Source organism: Eurosta solidaginis, chromosome 4 (assembly GCF_040869045.1).
Source record: "Eurosta solidaginis isolate ZX-2024a chromosome 4, ASM4086904v1, whole genome shotgun sequence".
Lineage (NCBI taxonomy): Eukaryota > Metazoa > Arthropoda > Insecta > Diptera > Tephritidae > Eurosta > Eurosta solidaginis.
Genome location: NC_090322.1, coordinates 57,148,699 through 57,167,595, shown reverse-complemented (window position 1 = coordinate 57,167,595; position 18,897 = coordinate 57,148,699). Strand labels below are relative to the sequence as shown.

Genomic DNA, 18,897 nt, shown 5'->3' with positions numbered 1-18,897 from the left:
GAGAGAGAGGAGAGCGAAAATGAGATGGAGCTAGAGAGGAATGGAGATATAGAGAGAGAGAGAGAAGAAGGGAGAGCGAGAAGAAGAGAGAGAAAAAGACGGAGAGAAAGAGATAGAGTTGGGCGAAGATAGAGAGATAGTGATATGTTGCTGAGGAGCGAGAATGAGAGGGTGTTAGAGAGAGATGGAGGCAGAGAGAGAAGAAGGGAGAGAAAAAGACGTTTTCCCTCCACGTCACTCTGAGACAGAGAGGCAGAGGGAGGAGCAAATAAAAAGAAAAAAAAGAGGAGGGGAGAGGTAGGGTAAGAGACTGACAGAACGGAAAGTTATATTTTTAGCGCAGAGTTAATTTAAAAACATTGTCAAAAATTTATGAGTTTAGCCCCTCATGGCACATATGTAAACTCTGAGTTAAAAAGATAATTTGGCATTGTGCAAGTGACCCTTAAACAGATAGACCAAATTAAGATCAGGGCACCATCTGCCGGGTCGGCTAGTCGAAAATAAAAAAAGGAGAATAAAATAGACGACAATTGGAAAAGGTTGCCATGGCTATTTTCGTGTTCGCTACGGTATATTTATGCGTACATATGTACATCTATAAAATATTCATCTCAGACAAATTATCTACAATTAGCACACACCAATATATGCAAATTTATAAGGTTTAACCTTCCTTGATGCTCTCAATTGGCATCAGTTAACGCGAAACAGGGACAGTTGGCGTGACTTGTGACGAAATGCCCAAAATCGCTTAGGCGGTTAGGCGCAAATCAATGATGATGATGATGTTCTTTTATTGCTAATAAACTCATTTACATACTTTTTTCCTCTTCAACCCACTTTAGTCACCTTCGCCGTGTGAAATTTATAACACTGACAAATTTCATTTCAATCGTGCTTTTAAATTTTCGCAAACGTCCGCAAAAAGTTTTAGAATATTGAAATGAGAATATAAAAACTATAAGTGAGAAAATAGGAAAAAAAATGCAAGACAATAACACAAAAAGCAATTAAAAACAGTTTTTTTATGGTTAGTTTTTTTTTGTTATTTTTTCAAATAGAATTTTTTCTCTTAATTGTTATTGTTTTTTCATTATACACAGCTTAGATAGCGATTTTCTCCTCAAACAGATTCAATGATTAAGCATTGAGAGTGTCAAATCGCCTGCACAAAACAAACGGCAAAAAATCTAACTAAACATACACATACACATGCACGTATGTATAAAGAACATGAAGTATTAAACAAATATAAATATGCTGCAAGTTTGTGAGAAAAAGTTAAAAAGCAATTTGTTGTCGTTGAATTGAGTTGTTGCATAGAGTAAAATAAACTTTAATCCTCAAAATGAAATATTTCGTCGTATTCCTTGTTGCCTGCACTTTGGCTACCTCATACGCACAGGTACGTAGTGGTAAATCAGTTAATTTCATCAATTTAGTTTATTGCTAGAAAATGCGAACGTGTTTGTTAACGCGAGTTTGTGTCTTAAGTCTTTCGAATTGAATACAGAAGTCCTTTCAAGGATGTTGTGATATAACTGTTAAAGTCAAACCTTAAACTGGATAAATTGGTAATTTTAATGAGAAAGCGCACATTGAGGTATCTTCCCTCTGGTTTAGAGTGGCTGAGTCACTGGAAAAGTTCTATAAGCCTTGGCAGCTATTTACTCGCACTGGCTATTCCATATCAGACAATAGTTTATCATGAACTGTGAAAAGCTTTATAGACCTCATATCATTCGAAATCCTTTAGCATATCTACATATATCCTGAGGACTGTGCGCTTTCCATAAAGTTGAAAAAGGGATACTTAGCCCAGTATGGAAAGGCCTATTTCGCGGTTAGCCTTTCTGAACACTGAAATATGTGTGAATTGGCCATCAAAAAGTTTCTAACCAACCAACACACGCTCCTCATATATATGTAGAAATCAAATTTGTAGAAAAAATCGTCCACTTATTGCGATGGAATGAATAGATGGCCACAACAAACAATTTGGGACAACTAACAACATCTCTTAAGCGGGAACTGTTTGTTAACTTTCGGTGAAATATCTTGAAGCAAGCTCTTACCTTCCGACAGCTGCACCTTACGCAGTTCTGCACATTCCACCTCTTAGAGCCACAGTAGAGGTGGATGGTTGTTGCAAGGGCTGACGAGGCGCTATACGTGTATACCTATGGTTACAAAGTAATGGAGGGTGCGGAAGACACCTATGGAAGCAGAGGAAGAGGGCGGCCGTCACACTGCTGGAAGCACCAGGCGAAAAAACGATTTAAATTCCCTTGGTGTGACCAATTGATGCCAGTTAACCCAGAAAAGGAGCAAATGGCGCGCCTTGTTGGACGGCCATAATCGTTTCAACGGTTCAGCGCCAATTAAGTAAGTGAGTTCGGTCTGCGATATACTGTGCTGGTCCGGAAATAAACAGATACTACAAGGTGGCAAATCACCATAGTGTTATTTATGCCGCAGATGTAGGTTCAAATAAAGCAATAGAAAAACTGGAAGAAAATAGCTTCAGCCGGAGCCGCGTCAACTTTTTTGTTGACAGCCAAGCAACAATTAAGGAAATATATAATCTCGCATAGCACAACATTTAAAAGTGTGTTAGAGCATAAGCAATCCCTGGAAAGAATCGGAATAGGGCAAAGGATACATCTATATTGCGTGCCAGAACATATGAGAATAGATGGGAATGAAAAATTGTAGACCCAAGTATGGGGCTGCAAAGTGCCGAAGATCATGAGGAGGTCTTACAACCTTAGGCTAATAAAGTTATCTTATCATTAAAAAGAGAGGACATGCCTTCTGGTCTGCCATGTTTTCAAATTTGACCCAGTTGAGTTGAAGAAGGAAACGATCGAGCATGTTTTGTGCTCGTGCGCTGCCCTCACCAGGCTAAGAGTTCATCCATTAGGAGTGACAGAAATCGCAGTTCTAGAAGAAGCAAGTGGCATAAGTCCCAGATAGATTCTTGTATTTGCCAAGAGGACGGAGTGGTTTTATTAATAGGTCCTGGTTTTTGATAGGGATTTGCAGTTCGGTCGTTGAGCAAACTTGTGGTAAAACTATGGACTTATGCAGTCTATGATAGGTCAGTTTTACCTTACCCAACCTAAGCTCTTACCTGCGGGTTAACAGTCTCAATAGTGCAGCTCGAATACTGAATACTACGCTTGTGCACGCTGGGCATAATGCGTGAGCAAGTTCAGATGCAGTATCTAAATATTTCTTTAACTTCGGTCAGGGCAGAAATATTGGGAGCTGCGGTGGAACATATTTCGCATATCTAAGTGCGGACTTTAGTCCGTAGAGATTCTATATAAAAGTGTGTAACTACTGCCACAAGTCGCAAGCACGTCTTCTCAATGAAAAGAAAACGGGCAAGGCATGACAGAGACGCGGAAGGAAACTATTGTGCCAAACACTATCGTGGTCAACTTTATGTACACTGAGGGTAACACCTATCATCATTGGATTAAATTGTAAAGAAAGGTATAAACCCTCGAATTATGTATGGAGAACAGGCAAAAATAGTAAAGATTCTCCGACATCTACTGCAGTGGTCAAGGACTTGAATTTGTGATGCGAGAGAAACTGCGCGGCCAATATTTTCTATGCTGAGGGCCTTGTCACGATCTGTACCAGATGAACATATTGTTTATTTGCGTAGTCTGTTGACAAAGAAGATAAATTACGCAGATTAGGACTTCTTCTACGATAAACTGAAAGAGGAACATAAACACTGCACTCGATATGCCATAAAAGTCGTATTTGGTGATTTTAACACTTGGGTGAGCAATTAACTTCGTGGAATCACAGGATATGGCTATCTGTTGTGGTAGGTTTTAGAAAGAAACCAAATGGATTACGTCATTATAGACCTCAGGCATTGCTTCAGTGTTCTGCATGCAGAACTGAACGAGACCATGATTTCATCTCGTACAATCATATTCGGTCAACAAAGATACATACATACGTAATCCGGCGCATAACGGAAGATTTCTGGACTGCAGAAAATTGTCACAGGAGCGGGAATGGTAACCTTGTAGCCGAGGTACGGACGATTCCGCTAAAGTGCTGGGAAAATTACAGATCACCGACCTAGTTGATGCTGTTGTTCTACTAACGGCAAATACATTTCCCGACGGCTCACTAAAATGTTTACGACATGGAAATTCCTCTACCGAAAATATATAGCCGGCAAATTCGGGTAATAAAATTTCCTGTTAAAAGCCCGATTTTCACAGGAATGACTTGATTATAGTCCAACGAGCTTTCTAGTCGCCTCACTTTGCTTATTTATTCTCCAAAATATATTCGCAGTTGACAGAGCTACCGAGCGTAAAGGAAAGTAGTAGATTCATAGTGAAAGAAGAAACCAGATATAGAGGTGAGAATAATCGGTCTCTCAGGGAATGAGACCCAGAGAATTTAAATTGACTTAACAGCCACGTCATGCTTGACGTACAAGTGTTTAGAAAATGTGAAGAACTTCGACATTTTGGTAAACGGTTCTGATAGAGATAACAATGGCAGCCCAGAAATCTAACTGGGAAACGAAGTCCTTACTTACTAAACAAAGTCACATCCTTGAAGTCTGTTATCATATCCGTCAAAATGTGTGGGACAAAAAAAAATACCCCTAGGCTTAAATAACTCAAAAGGGAGCCGGAAAACAAGACCATTGGAGTCAATAGCAAATTTCATCAAAGAGGTGGGTCAAATTTCGCAGGTGCATATGAGCGAAGGAAAGACGAATTGTACTTCATACCATATGCCGTTGCCCACAACCAACTTTTTAAAGGTTAAAACGAAGCAAAAACTTGTGAGATATAAAGGAGGCATGCAGGTCGTACGCTCAAGGTCGCTGGGCCGTGATGGGAGTTCTTACTGGACACTGCCTTATGGCATGTTCCATGCTTTTAACTCAGGCCTCGTTAGTGATATCAGATGTAGAAAGTGCGGGTTGCAGAAGAAGGCGATCGAACACATTCGTTATTCACTACTGCGCTCGTTAGATTATGTCTCCACGTATTAGGAGTAACACAGCTGTCAGCTCTTGAAGTTGCAAATTAGTTAGGTTTTTATTCTTTGTTGGAGTTTTTCAGTTTGGCTGTTGTAGAAACTTCTGTCAACAGTTTAAGTGAGGTCTTCACAGATCGGCCAGTTCAATCTCATCTAACTATTGACATACCTTAATCATAAGACCTTGTGGGATCATGGCGAATGGACAATTTTGAGTGATTTTTATTGAGTTTTAGACTGTTGTTACTTTGATTATTATTAACTATTACTATACTGCTTTCCTTATTTGTATCACTAATATCTTTGTAATTTGTTTTCTTTATCCTACTTTAGAATGAAATGCTCGATAAGGCTAAAGCAATCGCCGAAACATGCAAAACTGAAACTGGCGCAAGTGATGGTAAGTGATTTAGCGGAGTAAAAACTTTAAAGCATACTGCATTGACTTCCATGACAAGGTTTTTCTTTAGCGAATCTAACAAGAATCAAGAATCAACAATAGTCAAAGCTATAGTCTTCGTTGATGTTTTGCTGTATTGCGTTTGACTGAACTAGGATGGATACTAGGCGCGCTAATACCGAGACTCCACCAGTATAGAAATACTTTTTTAAGGGATACTCACTACAATTAAACCTCCTGAGGCGCACTTTTCGCACCTGGAAACTCGTTTAGAATTCATTGAAGTACCGAAGGAAGCTATGGGAGCTCATTGAATTTTGATATATTGATTACGTATCGGCAGGTTATATCAAGAACGACATTGTCCCCTAACCTTGTAAAGCAAATTAATAGCATTCGAAGAAGGTGTGGCGTCCGTCGTCTACGTGTCCACATTATACATAGTTCGGTATTTGAGCTAGTCCATTTTGTGAAGATATTTATGTAACAGTGTACTGTTAAAAACTGGGTTTGGTAGAGGTTCTCTTCTCTTAGGTCCACTTCTACTTCTCGTGCCGGTTTGGTAGCTGCGTATCCTCCTAATTCTGATATGAAAAGGCAAAGAAAACATATATCAGTATAGTGTTTCGAATGATCAGGTCTGCATCTCCAGTAACCTAAACGGAAATGCAATTTTGCATTAAATCGAGCCGAGAGCAGAATTTCATTTCATCTGTTCGGATTTTTGCAGCACACAAGATAACATAATCCGAGGGATCGTGCTGGATATCAAGCACTCGGGCGCTTTGGAGAATTCTGCGTGAAGTTTTAATACACCCTAGGGCATGTGAGCTCATTATTGTCATAGGAGAGTTGACTTGGCACCCCAGATGTTTCAAAGTTGTTAGTAACATTTTGTACTTTTTGGCAAAATTCGAGAACAATATCAACATAACAACCATTCTGAGATATTGCAGTCTTCCAAGTAATCGGGCTTTCAAAAACTCTCGTCTTTTAGTACTACACCAAACACACTTTCTATCGCCTCAGATATTTTTCAGGGCCGTTTTTACCATCTCTAAGTTCGAATTTAACTGTATCTTCCAGCTTCACCTCGTTTTCACGAACTCAGCGTGACCCACACCCTCAGTTGAATCAATGTTTTTGAATATTTTGTAGGTCAAATCGCCAAAAATCATTTTGAATATACCAACAAAACAGCTGACTTTTGCTTAAACTTTTTCCTTGCCTAAAATTGACTACCGATGCTCCAGTTAGTATGGAGAAAAGGAGAGTTTCGGTGCCTTACATATAAGTTACTGACACATCAGCATTCTTAAGAACGTTCTACGCTACTTTGATCCTTTTTATCGACAATAAGTTTTTCGTATGATTTGAAGACTGAAAATAAACGGGCAACATCAAAATTCTTACTAATCTAGAGAAAGATTCGCGAGCGGCTCCAAACTACTGAGCAGCAAGTCACTGAACCTTTTTTCAGGTTCCTCTTATGATCATGACCAGAGCTGCTCAACACCTATACACTTATAGCACTTTTGTTTTTCTTTCCCTGAAGCATAGTCACACTTTAAATATAAAAAAAAATTTCGTAGCACTCCAATATGCCCTCACATACATATAAAATCGATTCATATGAAAGCGCCTGAATTTTATATGAAAGTGCAAAGAAAAAGCACTTCGATATGAAGCCAATGCACTTCGGTATGGTATTCAAATTTACACTAAAAATTGACACCAAACAATTTTTCAAAAATATTGTAGCACTGATTCTATTCTGAAATTATTATTGAAATTCTTTAAACATTTAAAATATTGTTTTTTGTTCCAAATTAAATATAACATACAATTTGTATATGTATTGTGATTTGCACTTCAATATACACATTTTTGATCATGACGAAGACCACAAAAACGTTGAGATTTTAAAGTCTTGCGATTTATTAATTTGGCCAAACAACGACCACAACACTTTAAGATAATGAAGCCGAGGTGAATCCGTGGATGGAAAAACCTCTTTGACTTCTTACATGCCAGGGTACCCTAAATCCTATAATATCATACGTGTATCATGAGCATTGGGGACTCATCTCGAAAAATCTGCAGACTGAGTTTGTTGGTATACGCCATCGACGCAGCTGTGGTGATACCTGTTAAACCCTTACCGTAGAATGGTTTAAGAAAGAAGTCATGCCTACCCCTGGAATATCCTAAGCAGATTAACTCGCTGGGGTGAGACAAAGGCGATCGCAGAAATTTATCAGCCTCGGTTGCAAATATTTCGAAGATTTCGGGGACTTATCCTCCTATATTTTCATCAAAGGTACCTTACATCCAGTGTCTGGAAGTCACAAACTGGCAGGATATAGTTGGTGCCGGATTTTAAGTCAGTTTCTATGCTATTCTCGTCAATTCCAATGGCCGGATTTAAAAAGACCTCCGAAATAATAGTATGTTAAGGCCCACAAATTAATAAACACAAGACCTGATCTACCACCGAAGAGATGCAGGCCGATCTCCTCTTCCAATACGCGTCGTGGTCTTTTTAACTTTTCCTGCAAATTGGCGGGACGGGACCTACATGTTTTATGCAATGCAAAACAGAGAAGCATTTCGTGGCTGAAATCATTCGGAGTATTTGCCAAATTATTTCTGAGGGGCGACTCCGCATAGAAAAACTTTTAACTAACTGAAAAAACTTGGTTCTAAATTGTTGATCTTGCTCTGTCCGGTACGTGAAGCCAGGATCGTCAGTGTGGTAGACGGAGCAAATTACCATCACATCATGGCGACCCACGTTGCTACTTATATCGGAATTTTTTCGTTTTATCTGTTATGTGAACTTGGCACCACCCATACAAATGGAACTTTTCATACCTCATCTAACTAGAAGTATTCAATCTAGACAACTGACATTTGTTAAAAATTAGGCGGAGCTAATTACAAGATAAACAAAAATACCGTCCTTTAGCTTACCGAGGCTAAATGGCACAGTGATAAATCTCTATTCTGGAGCCAAATATCTGGGCACGATACTCGCATCCAAATTAAGCTGGAATATGGATGTTTGGGAAGGTGCAAAGGACAGCATGCCTGGCTATGTCAGACGCAGTGAACAGCTCACAGTGAGTCCAACATTTTGGTATCAACGGAACATTGCACCCGACGACATAACAAGGGAACGATTAAAAGGAATCACAACTGATGGAACGTCCGACGCCGTCAATATCACGGCGGTTTTTGACTTCCAGGTGCAGGACATAAAATATCCTTCCAGGGAAGAATGGGATTAGGGCCTAGCATGTGATAGAGGCATTACAATCCATGCAATCTACAGGTAAATCAATTGAACAGACTTTCTAACTCATGCAGTGTCTTCCAGGAGGAGGTATATTCCATAGATAGAGCAGCCAGACTACTCCAGGGTAGTACGGTCCCAGACATCATTGAAACAGTATTTGTCTACATCTAGGACGAATTGAAAGAATTAGAATCCAACGTTTTAAAAAGTCGAATATCATAGGGAGATTTCGAGCCTCTGGTCCACACAGAAATGAAATGGATGCCCTATGAAGCTTCATCTCCGCAAGCGTTATGAGGAAATGTGGTACCTTAGAACTCAGCCGTATGTAGAAAAAAGCACAAAGATATCTTTAGAGATATCAACGAAAACGTGTCGGACCTCTATGACAGGAATTGCGCGGCGAACCCCGTTCTTAAAGTAAAATAAACTCGCAGTATAAGAAAACAACCCCAAGAAAGGTTCCGAAATGGGCATAAGCGTGGCGGACAGCTCAGTACAAGGAACGCTGGCTTATCTCTTGAGGAAGATCGAGGAATATGAGATTAGCGCAACTAACTTTCTGTGGACCAACCGAGTTGATTGCGAGGTCCCAAGGCCCTTATGACCATGTTTGAATGAGAAATGAACTAGCTTCCTTCTCAAACCAAACAAATCTGCAGTGAGAGTACTTAAGGGTGTCATTAAAGGTCACTGCGATTCAGAAATTTCTTTGTCGATGTCCGGGACTGCAAACAAGACGACACAAAGCAAAGTGCCAAAGTGGATCTTTCACTCCTACCTGAGTTTATCAGAGAAAGCCAGGTCTCGTTGAAGCCTACTAGGAAGTAATCTGGCTAGACGAATGTGCCGCCACCCAGCACTCATTGAGGGCACTTACAAGTGTGGGAAAATCCCACGCCCTCTTAACCTAACCTTATCTTTAAAATGGGAGTTAAAAAAGGTTGTACAAATAAGTGTGAAAGCTAATTCAAAATACGCACCGAATTGATTTTCTTAAACATCTCTAAACTTATTTTACTCTGCAAAACTCACCTTAAAAGTGGGATTCATAATATTACTTACTTACTTAATTGGCGCTTAACCGTTTAAACCGTTATGGCCGACCAACAAGGCGCTCCAGTCGCTTCCTACCTCTGTCAACCGGCGCCAATTGGTCACACCAATGGAATTTAAATCGTTTTCCACCTGGTCCTTTCAACGGAGTGGGGGCCGCCCTCTACCTCGGCTTGCATAGGTGGGTTCCGATAGAAATACTTTCTTTGCCGAGGCGTCATCTTTCATTCGCATAACATAGCCTAGCCAGCGCAGCCGCTGCGTTTTAATTCGCGGGACTATATTGATGTCTCGTATACTGAAATCCAGCGAAGAATCAATCTTGCCAATAAACGCTACTTTGGACTAAGTAGGCAATTGAAAAGTAAAGTCCTCTCTCGGCGAACGAAAATCATACTCTACAAGTCACTTATCGTACCCGTCCTGCTATATGGTGCAGAAGCATGGACCATGACATCAGCAGATGAAGCGGCTTTGGGAGTGTTCGAGAGCTATACGCAGACATCAACATAGTCCAGCGAATTAAAACGCAGCGGCTGTGCTGGCTAGGCCATGTTGCGTAGAGGTCCATAAATCTTTCGAAGAACTTTTCTCTCGAACACTCCCAGAGCCGTTTCATCTGATGTTGCCATGGTCCATGCTTCTGCACAATATAGCAGGACGGGAACTATAAGCGCTTCCCAAGGCAGTCGGTTCTATGTATCGGAGCGACTCAGGATTTTTCCCGACCAAGGACTGTAATTTCAATGTAACCCCATTTAATTTGTTGCGTCCCTCCCAAAAATTGTCATCCTCCCAGCAGCTCCTTGCAGCGGGACTGCTCCATATTCTCTTGCTCCGGGAAGGTATCGAATCCAATCCGGGTCCGTCTCCTGACCCCGGTCCTGAGAAATGGTTTTGCTGCATCTGCCGGAAAAGAATCTTTTTAGGACGGTCATACTCTGTTCAGTGTGTCACGTGTAAGGGATGGTTGCATCGGACAAGTTGTTCTGGGCTTGATCCCAAAACCCGACGTCCACGTAACTTTTTTAAATCTTTTGTGGGCCCTGCTGTTCACGCCCAAGGGCATCCCGTAGTCTACGCCTAAGCGCCCCCACTACCTGCCAGCAGCCCTGCTGCTCAGCAAGCCACAACAAGTACCCGCTGCTGCTCGCGCCCCACGGCGCCAACAACTCAAACAGCTACTACCACTCATAACTACTATCTTCGTAGTAGAGTCGGTAGCAATGCTGAGTATCAGCCCCTGCGCCCGTCTTGCTGCTCTGGGTATAATGTCCACAGAAAAGATCGCGAGAGCGGAAATGGAGGCGGCCTCGAGTTTATCATACACCACTCTGTGCAATATTATATATATGATCCTGGCATCGACCGCAGGGACAATGTCTTAGAACGACAAGGCCTATCTGTCCGGTCAGGCGATGCAAACCTAGAAATCATCAACATCTACATCCATCCTGCCACCTGTTGCCCCAGTGGATACCGCCCTAATATCAGCGCCTTACTCACTGGCAACAACCGCATTTTCTTAGGCGATTTCAATGCCCATCACGATCTATGGCATTCAAATTTGCGGGCGGATAGTAGGGGTGAGATGTTGGCGGACCAAATAGAAGAAACGACGTTCTGCACAATAAACGGAGACGCCCCCACACGTATGGTAGGAAGCTGTCACAGTTCGCCATCGTGAGCGCAGAACTCGTAAACTGCGTCAACTGGCAGCCGATGGTAACATTGGCATCCGACGACCTGCCTATACTTATTTCGCTCGATCGTACCGCCGACTTGATCGTCACAGAAAAACGCACTTTCATAAACTTTAAAAAAGGAAAGTGGGACGAATATAAATCTTTTACAGACAACCTCTTTGCTGCCCTCCCTATCCCGACTGATGCCCGTCAAGGGGAGCGTGCCTTCCGCAATGTCATTGAATCCGCCTTGGCACGTTTGATTCCCGCTGGGAGAATTCCCGAAATTCGGCCCCACTTCCCGGCGGAGGCCGCAAACTTAGCGAGAGACCGTGACCTTATAAGACAGCTCGATCCAGGCGACCCCCAAATAAGGGACATAAACCAACGCATCAGATTGCTTGTGGATGAACACAAGCTGGCGAAATGGGAGGAGCACCTAAGAGGTTGTAACCTCTCTACCGGTGTGGGTAAACTTTGGTCCACCGTAAATTCCCTATCGAATCCGACTAAGCACAAAGACAAAGTTTCCATCGCCTTTGGCGACAAAGTGCTGTCGGATGCGAAAAAATGCGCGAGCGCTTTCTGCCGACAATATATAATGCATCCTACGGTCGACAAAGATAGACGGAGAGCCAATAGACACGCACATAAACACAAATTTAGTGCGTCACCAATCACCATCACCGCTAAAGAGCTTGATGACGCCATTGGTCACGCTAAACCATCCAAAGCAGTGGCCCAGACGGCATAGCCATGCCGATGCTTAAAAGCCTAGGGAAAGAGGGTTTCAAATATTTAGCGTATGTCTTCAACCTGTCTCTTTCCACCTTTGTCATACCCGAAAAATTGAAAATGGCCAAGGTGTTCCCGCTAATAAAGCCTGGGAAACCAGCTAACATAGGAGAGTCGTATCGTCCGATATCTCTCCTATCGCCAGTAGCAAAGACGCTTGAAGCCATTTTGCTCCCTTATTTCCAAGCAAATTTGCAGCTAGCCCCTCATCAGCATGGCTTCAGAAAACTCCATAGCACTACCACCGCGCTAAATGCCATTAGCACCCAGATAAATTGCGGTTTAAATCAAAACCCCTATCATAGAACAATACTCGTAGCGCTAGACCTATCAAAAGCTTTTAATACGGTCAACCATGGCTCGTTACTTCAAGACCTGGAAGGGTCTACCCTTCACCCATGTCTTAAAAGGTGGACCGCAAGTTATCTGGGTGGTCGGCAGGCATCGGTGCAATTTAGAAACGAAACATCAAAACCAAGAAGAATTAAACAAGGGGTGCCACAGGGTGGTGTCCTATCCCCACTTTTGTTTAATTTCTATATATCTAAGCTACCTTCACCACCGGAAGGAGTCACAATCGTTTCCTACGCCGATGACTGCACAATAATGGCCACAGGCCCAGGCCCACAGATCGATGAGCTATGCAATAGAATAAATGGCTACCTCCCTGATCTCTTCAGTTTTTTCGCCTCGCGAAACCTGGCATTATCACCGACTAAATCCTGCGCGACCTTATTTACAACATGGACGTCCCAAATGTCGACCATTTTGAACATCCACGTCGATGGCACTACGCTACCGACTGTCCTACACCCCAAAATCTTGGGTGTGACGTTTGATCAGGATCTACATTTTAGTGAGCACGCAGCCGCAATTGTTCCGAGAATTCAGAGCCGTAACAAAATCCTCAAATCCCTCGCTGGCAGTACTTGGGGAAAAGATAAAGAAACGCTCATGACTACATACAAAGCAATTAGCCAGCCGATTACGTGCTACGCGTCACCCATATGGTCGCCAAGCCTAAAAATTACCACTGGAAGAAGCTACAGGCCTGCCAAAATACTGCTCTCGGAATCGCCACGGGCTGTCTTCTTATGTCCCCAGAACACCATCTGCATAATGAGGCGAGAATACTCCCCATCAGGGAGACAAATGATATGCTGACCAAACAGTTCCTGTTGAATACCCAGAAAACTGAGTATCCCAACAGACCTAGGGGCTTAAAGAGTCATCTCCGTAAGCATTTTGAGGTAATACGGCACCTGAGAACTCAGCCGTATGAAGCGAAAAAACACAAGCAGGTCCTTGGTGAACTCCACAAACAGGCGTCGGACCTTTATGCCGGAAATTGCCCGGTGAATCCAGTACTCAAACAAAAGTATCCAAAACTCGCGGAAGAGGAACGCATACTCCCCAGGGAAACGCGTGTCACTCTTGCTCAACTTCGTTTTGGATACTGTAACAGGTTAAACTCTTACCTATCCAGAATCAACCCTGACATACAAAATGTATGCCCCGCTTGCAATGTGTTCCCACATGACACCAACCATCTCTTTAATTGTAATGTGGAACCAACGCCTCTAACACCCCTTTCCTTATGGTCCACCCCTGTTGAAACAGCAAGTTTCCTTGGACTCCCGTTAGAGGATACTGATGATAATTTGTGATCGGTCGCGGCTGTTAGGTGGGGCGAAGCACAGCTACAACAACAACAACGGGAACTATAAGTAACTTTTAGAGTATGATTTTCGTTTTCCGAGGGAGGACTTTACTTTTCAATTCTTCGCTGGATTTCAGAGCTGATGTTGTTGCTAGTGTTGATGCTGGTTCCCAAATAAACGAAGTCTTTTATTATTTCGAAATTATGGCTGCCAACAGTAGCGTGGTTCCCAAGGCGCATATGCGCTGACTCTTTGCTCGATGACAGCAGGTACTTCGTTTTGTCCTCATTCACCATCAAACCAATCTTTACCGGTTCTTTTACCAGTTTGGAGTAAGCAGAACTAACGGCGCGGGTGTTTAGGCCGATGATATCAATGTCATCAGCATATGCCAGTAATTGTACGCTTTTATAGAATATTGTTCCAGAGCGGTTAAGTTAGTAAAGAAATCGCACCATATGGGGTCACCCTGTCTGAAACCTCGTTTAGTTTCGAACGGCTCGGAGAGGTTTTCCCAATTCTGACTGAGCTGATGGTGTTGCTCAACGTCATTTTGCACAGCCGTATAAGTTTTGCGGGGAAACCAAATTCAGACATAGCGGCGTATGGGTAGCTCCTTTTCGTGCTGTCGAAGGCGACTTTAAAGTCGACGAAGAGGTGATGTGTGTCGATCCTTTTTTCGCGGTTTTTTCCAAGATTTGGCGCATTGTTAAAATCTGGTCGATGGTAGATATACCATATCTGAAGCCTCTGGTTGGGCTTCAATTTTTCGCACAATGCACTTCACAGGACCTTATATGCGATATTAAGAAGGCTTATTCTGCGATAGTTGGTACAGTTTACAGTACCCCCCTTCTTGTGGACTGGGCAAAGAATACTTAGATTCCAAACGTCGGGCATGCACTCGTCCGCTCATATTTTGCGAACAAGCTGATGGATGCGCTGTACAAAATCCTCGCCGCCGTATTTGAATAGCTCCGCAGACAATCCATCCGTGCCCGCGGCCTTGTGGTTTTTCAATCTGCTTATTGCTATTCTGACTTCGTCATAATCGGGTTGGGGGGAGGGGGGACATTTATACCATCATCATAGATTGCGGGATCAGGTTCGTCATCTCTGTGCGGTAAATCGCTGTCTCCATTTAGGAGAGCAGAGAGGTGTTCCCTCCATAATCTAAGTACTCTCTGGACATCAGTTACAAAGTCGCCGTTTTCGTTCTTACAAGAGTCTTTATCGCTAGAGGAAGAAGAATAAAGTTCTTGCATTTTATGGGATCACTTCTTGTCAGCTGCGCATGCAATCGGTCAGTCCAAGTTTTAAATCTATCTTGAATCAATAAAATCGTTAAGACTTGTATGCTTACAGAATATCTAAAATTGAAGTCAAAGCTGTCTGCTGCGCAATTTGATTCACTTGCATTTATGATATAATCACATTTATGATAATTTGTATATTTGCAGAGGACGTTGTGGCGATGTTCAAACATGAGCCAGCAGGAAACGATAAGGCTAAATGCTTACATGCCTGTGCATTGAAAAAGTTTGGCTTGGTAAGTATGCAAACATTTCTTATTCTGAATAATTAAATCAGATGCTAGGCGATTTGGCCGTAACTTTACAAGTTACAGCAGTCACCCTTGTGAAGCAGACATCAGATCAAGTCCAACTGAGTGCAGAGCTCCTCTGCTGCTTCTTCTGCGCGTTCTTCTTGCAGCGATAAGGAGTATCCCCGAAGGTTTTGAAGATTTTAATTTGACGGATATTTTTGTGTGATGTAGTCAGTATAAGTAGTGCTCTAAGAAGAATGCCTTGCGTAGCTCTTCAGATCATTCTTGACATCCTCGCGTTCGATCTAGCTGATTATCTAACAGCGAAAACGTCAGCCCTGCTCTTAAGAGGATGTCCAATTGGAATACTAAAATCATACCATACTAAACAATTGCAGCTTTCTTCTTCCTAGCACAGAGCGCTTGGCGACCACAACAGTTGCGGAAACCAACTTTATTGTGAACATTCCCAGTAGGGAGTGATTGGGCTTATTCGGATAGTTGCTTTGCTGTTGGAGGCAGCATTTCCATAACTCCGACGGTTCTAAGATAAACGGCAGAGTTGGAGGTTGAGTCTATTCAAGGGACCTAGACATCCAACTCTCCATTAGACTGCCCGGCCATTGTAGTGTTCTTCAGACAGAAGTATCAGTCATAATGGAAACGAACCCTTTATTTCCAACGACAGTCGGACTGCGATTAAATCCCTTGGCACATGCAAGCTAATGCTAAAAGAGCACATCCACTCTCAAACTGATGAAAAATGGCTTCAAGCACTGAGGTGTCGGACATCTAAGTAAACCTGACCACATGGGGTGCCAAAAGGTCCCGTCACTTTTACACCTTAAGTAGGGAAACAATTTCCACACATTATAAGTACTAACTGGACACTGCCTTACATAGACTATGCAGAAAGGTTAAGAGCGCCTTATAGTCGTTGCTGCAGGAGTTGTTAAGAGAGTGAAGAGTAGGTTATGGTGGTTCACCTCATCTTCATTTGCCCCGCCCCTCGCCCGGCTGGCGCAAGACAGCGCTTCCTTGGAGCTCCCTTTTCTGGATTATCTGTGCCAAGTCCTAGAGTGTGACATCAAGAATTGGGTAAATTGTTCAAAGAGGAAAGGTAATGATATCTTTTAGTGGTATCTCAATAGACGTTAGGATATAACTATGTCCCTCTGTCTGCCCTGCCCTAAGCATAATAATATACCGCGGCACTAATGAAACCCCTTTCATATAATTTAAGATAGCTTGAGAAGGTTGATGTGAACTTGAATGAAAAAAAAACTGTTAGCCTTGCGGTTTATGGCTGAGCAGTAGTTTTTAACCCTGTTTTATACTCAGCTGAGCAGAGCTCACAGAGTATATGTATTCATTTTGTTCACATAACGATACACCGTAACGGCATAAACTAATCGAGATAGATATAGACTTCTATATATGAAAATGATCTGGGCGAAAAAAGAAATTCATTTAGCAATGTCCGTCCGTCCGTAAACATGATAACTTGAGTAAATTTTAAGGTATTGTAACGAATTTTCTGCAAATCCTCTTATTTGCAATCCTCTGCTAAGTTCGAATCACTAAACTGTTGAATAAATAACTCCAATATTGAATGATGGAAAAATGGCCTTTATTAAAGTACTTCGCAATAACACTTATACTTTGCTACTCGCTGGCTTAATAACCAAACTGATTGATAACTCAAATGAAACTCTACTATTGGCCGCCAGATCGCGTGCTTAATCAAACTGATTGATAGCTCAACTCAAACTGAATTACAGCGCCTCTACATCTGTTGCCTTTTATACCCTTTGGTTTCCTCGATCACATTTTTCCAGAATGTACTAGCATTGTCCATGAGCTCTCAAGCTTCTCAGATATATGCATGTGTTTGCGCATTGACTCTCCGCTGCTCGTATTCGTACATGGTACATATGTGTAGACGCAATTATTTATTCGTTTATGTAGATACATAAAGATTGAATTATTGATGTGAATGTTTGTAGTTTACAGTCTCTCGCGCGCACATAGGCGTATAAGTAAATGCATCTGTGTGTGACATCTCTCTGGGCTGCCTTATATATGTGTATACTTGATTTGATTATTAACGTAAATACTGCTTGGCATGGCCTTAGCATCGCCTTAGTGATGGGATAACTTAGTGATGCTAATATCCGTGACAGTATCATAATGAAATTCGGTATGTAAGTTCCTGGGCACTCATCTCAGATTGCTATTTAAAATAAACGAAATCGGACTATAACCACACCCATTTTTCGATATCGAAAATTTCGAAAAACCGAAAAACTGCGATAATTCATTACCAAAGACGGATAAAGCAATGAAACTTGGTATGTGAGTAGACCTTATGACGCAGAATAGAAAATTAGTAAAATTTTGGACAATGGGCGTGGCACCGCCTACTTTTAAAAGACGGCAATTTTAACGTTTTGATAGCTGTAAATTGGCAGCTGAGTATGTAATGTTCGGTTACACCCGGACTTAGCCTTCCTTACTTGTTATTTATGCTTTATTTTTCCAACAGTACGATGACAGCAACAATATCAACAATGAAGCTGCTATGGGCATTGTAAAGACGGTTGCTGCTGGCGATGCGAATCTAGAGAAACAGGGCTTAGAGGCTTTGGATGCTTGCAAGGATACTCCTACGAGCGGGAATAAGTAAGTCCTCACGCATGTGACTTCTGTTTCAATCTTAATATAATAATTGCACTTTTCTTTTTCTTTTATAATTTATAGCTGTGAAGTTGCAGAGGCTTACCGTGCATGCTTCATTGCAAAATCAAAGGAAAATGGCTTCAAATTGCCTTTCTAAAGATTCTCATAACTTGTTTGTCCATATGCATGTGACCTCAAGAACTCTTAAACAATTATAGGTATTTTTGTGGCCCTTTTGTTTCCAAATGACAATAAGTCTGCAATAAAAGCAATAAAAGCAAGTTAATGAAATTTGCTTGGTTGTTTTTGTTATATGAATCAATTTTTAAAAAGGATCATGGTCTTATATACAAGCAAGGGTTTGAGGTATCGCTTTGGATTAGTTATTTTTCAAAAAATACTCTGAAAACTACACTCAACCTTTGAGTGGTCACGATACCGGGCCTTCACATAAGTACAGGAGAAGTCCCGACATCACCGGCTGGGGATACAACCGGTTCGCGTAGTCCAAAGGCCAGAACCACACACAGAGAATAGTACCTGCACCATTTCTAGCACGCAAAATATGAACCTGCTTTTAGATACAAACTTTCCAGCTTTCAAGGATTTGCCTGCTATCGAAATCGACGGAGTGGCACCTTCAAGACAGTTAATAAAAGAAATGGCAGATGAGAGGAAGCTAGACTGGGCCTTATCAACTTTTGGGCCCTAAAATTCAGCGGGACCGGATGGTCTCTTTT

General features: G+C 42.0%; 1 protein-coding gene across 1 annotated transcript; it reads left to right on the top strand.

The window, feature by feature from the left end:
* Positions 1-1,251: 1,251 nt before the first annotated feature.
* LOC137249811 (general odorant-binding protein 19d-like) lies at positions 1,252-18,448 on the top strand. The gene is made up of 5 exons (XM_067781750.1): positions 1,252-1,408; positions 5,371-5,437; positions 15,393-15,481; positions 18,024-18,160; positions 18,239-18,448. Exons 1-5 carry the CDS (start codon positions 1,352-1,354, stop codon positions 18,312-18,314), a joined length of 426 nt encoding a protein of 141 aa, XP_067637851.1. The 5' UTR covers positions 1,252-1,351; the 3' UTR covers positions 18,315-18,448.
* The last annotated feature ends 449 nt before the right edge of the window (positions 18,449-18,897 follow it).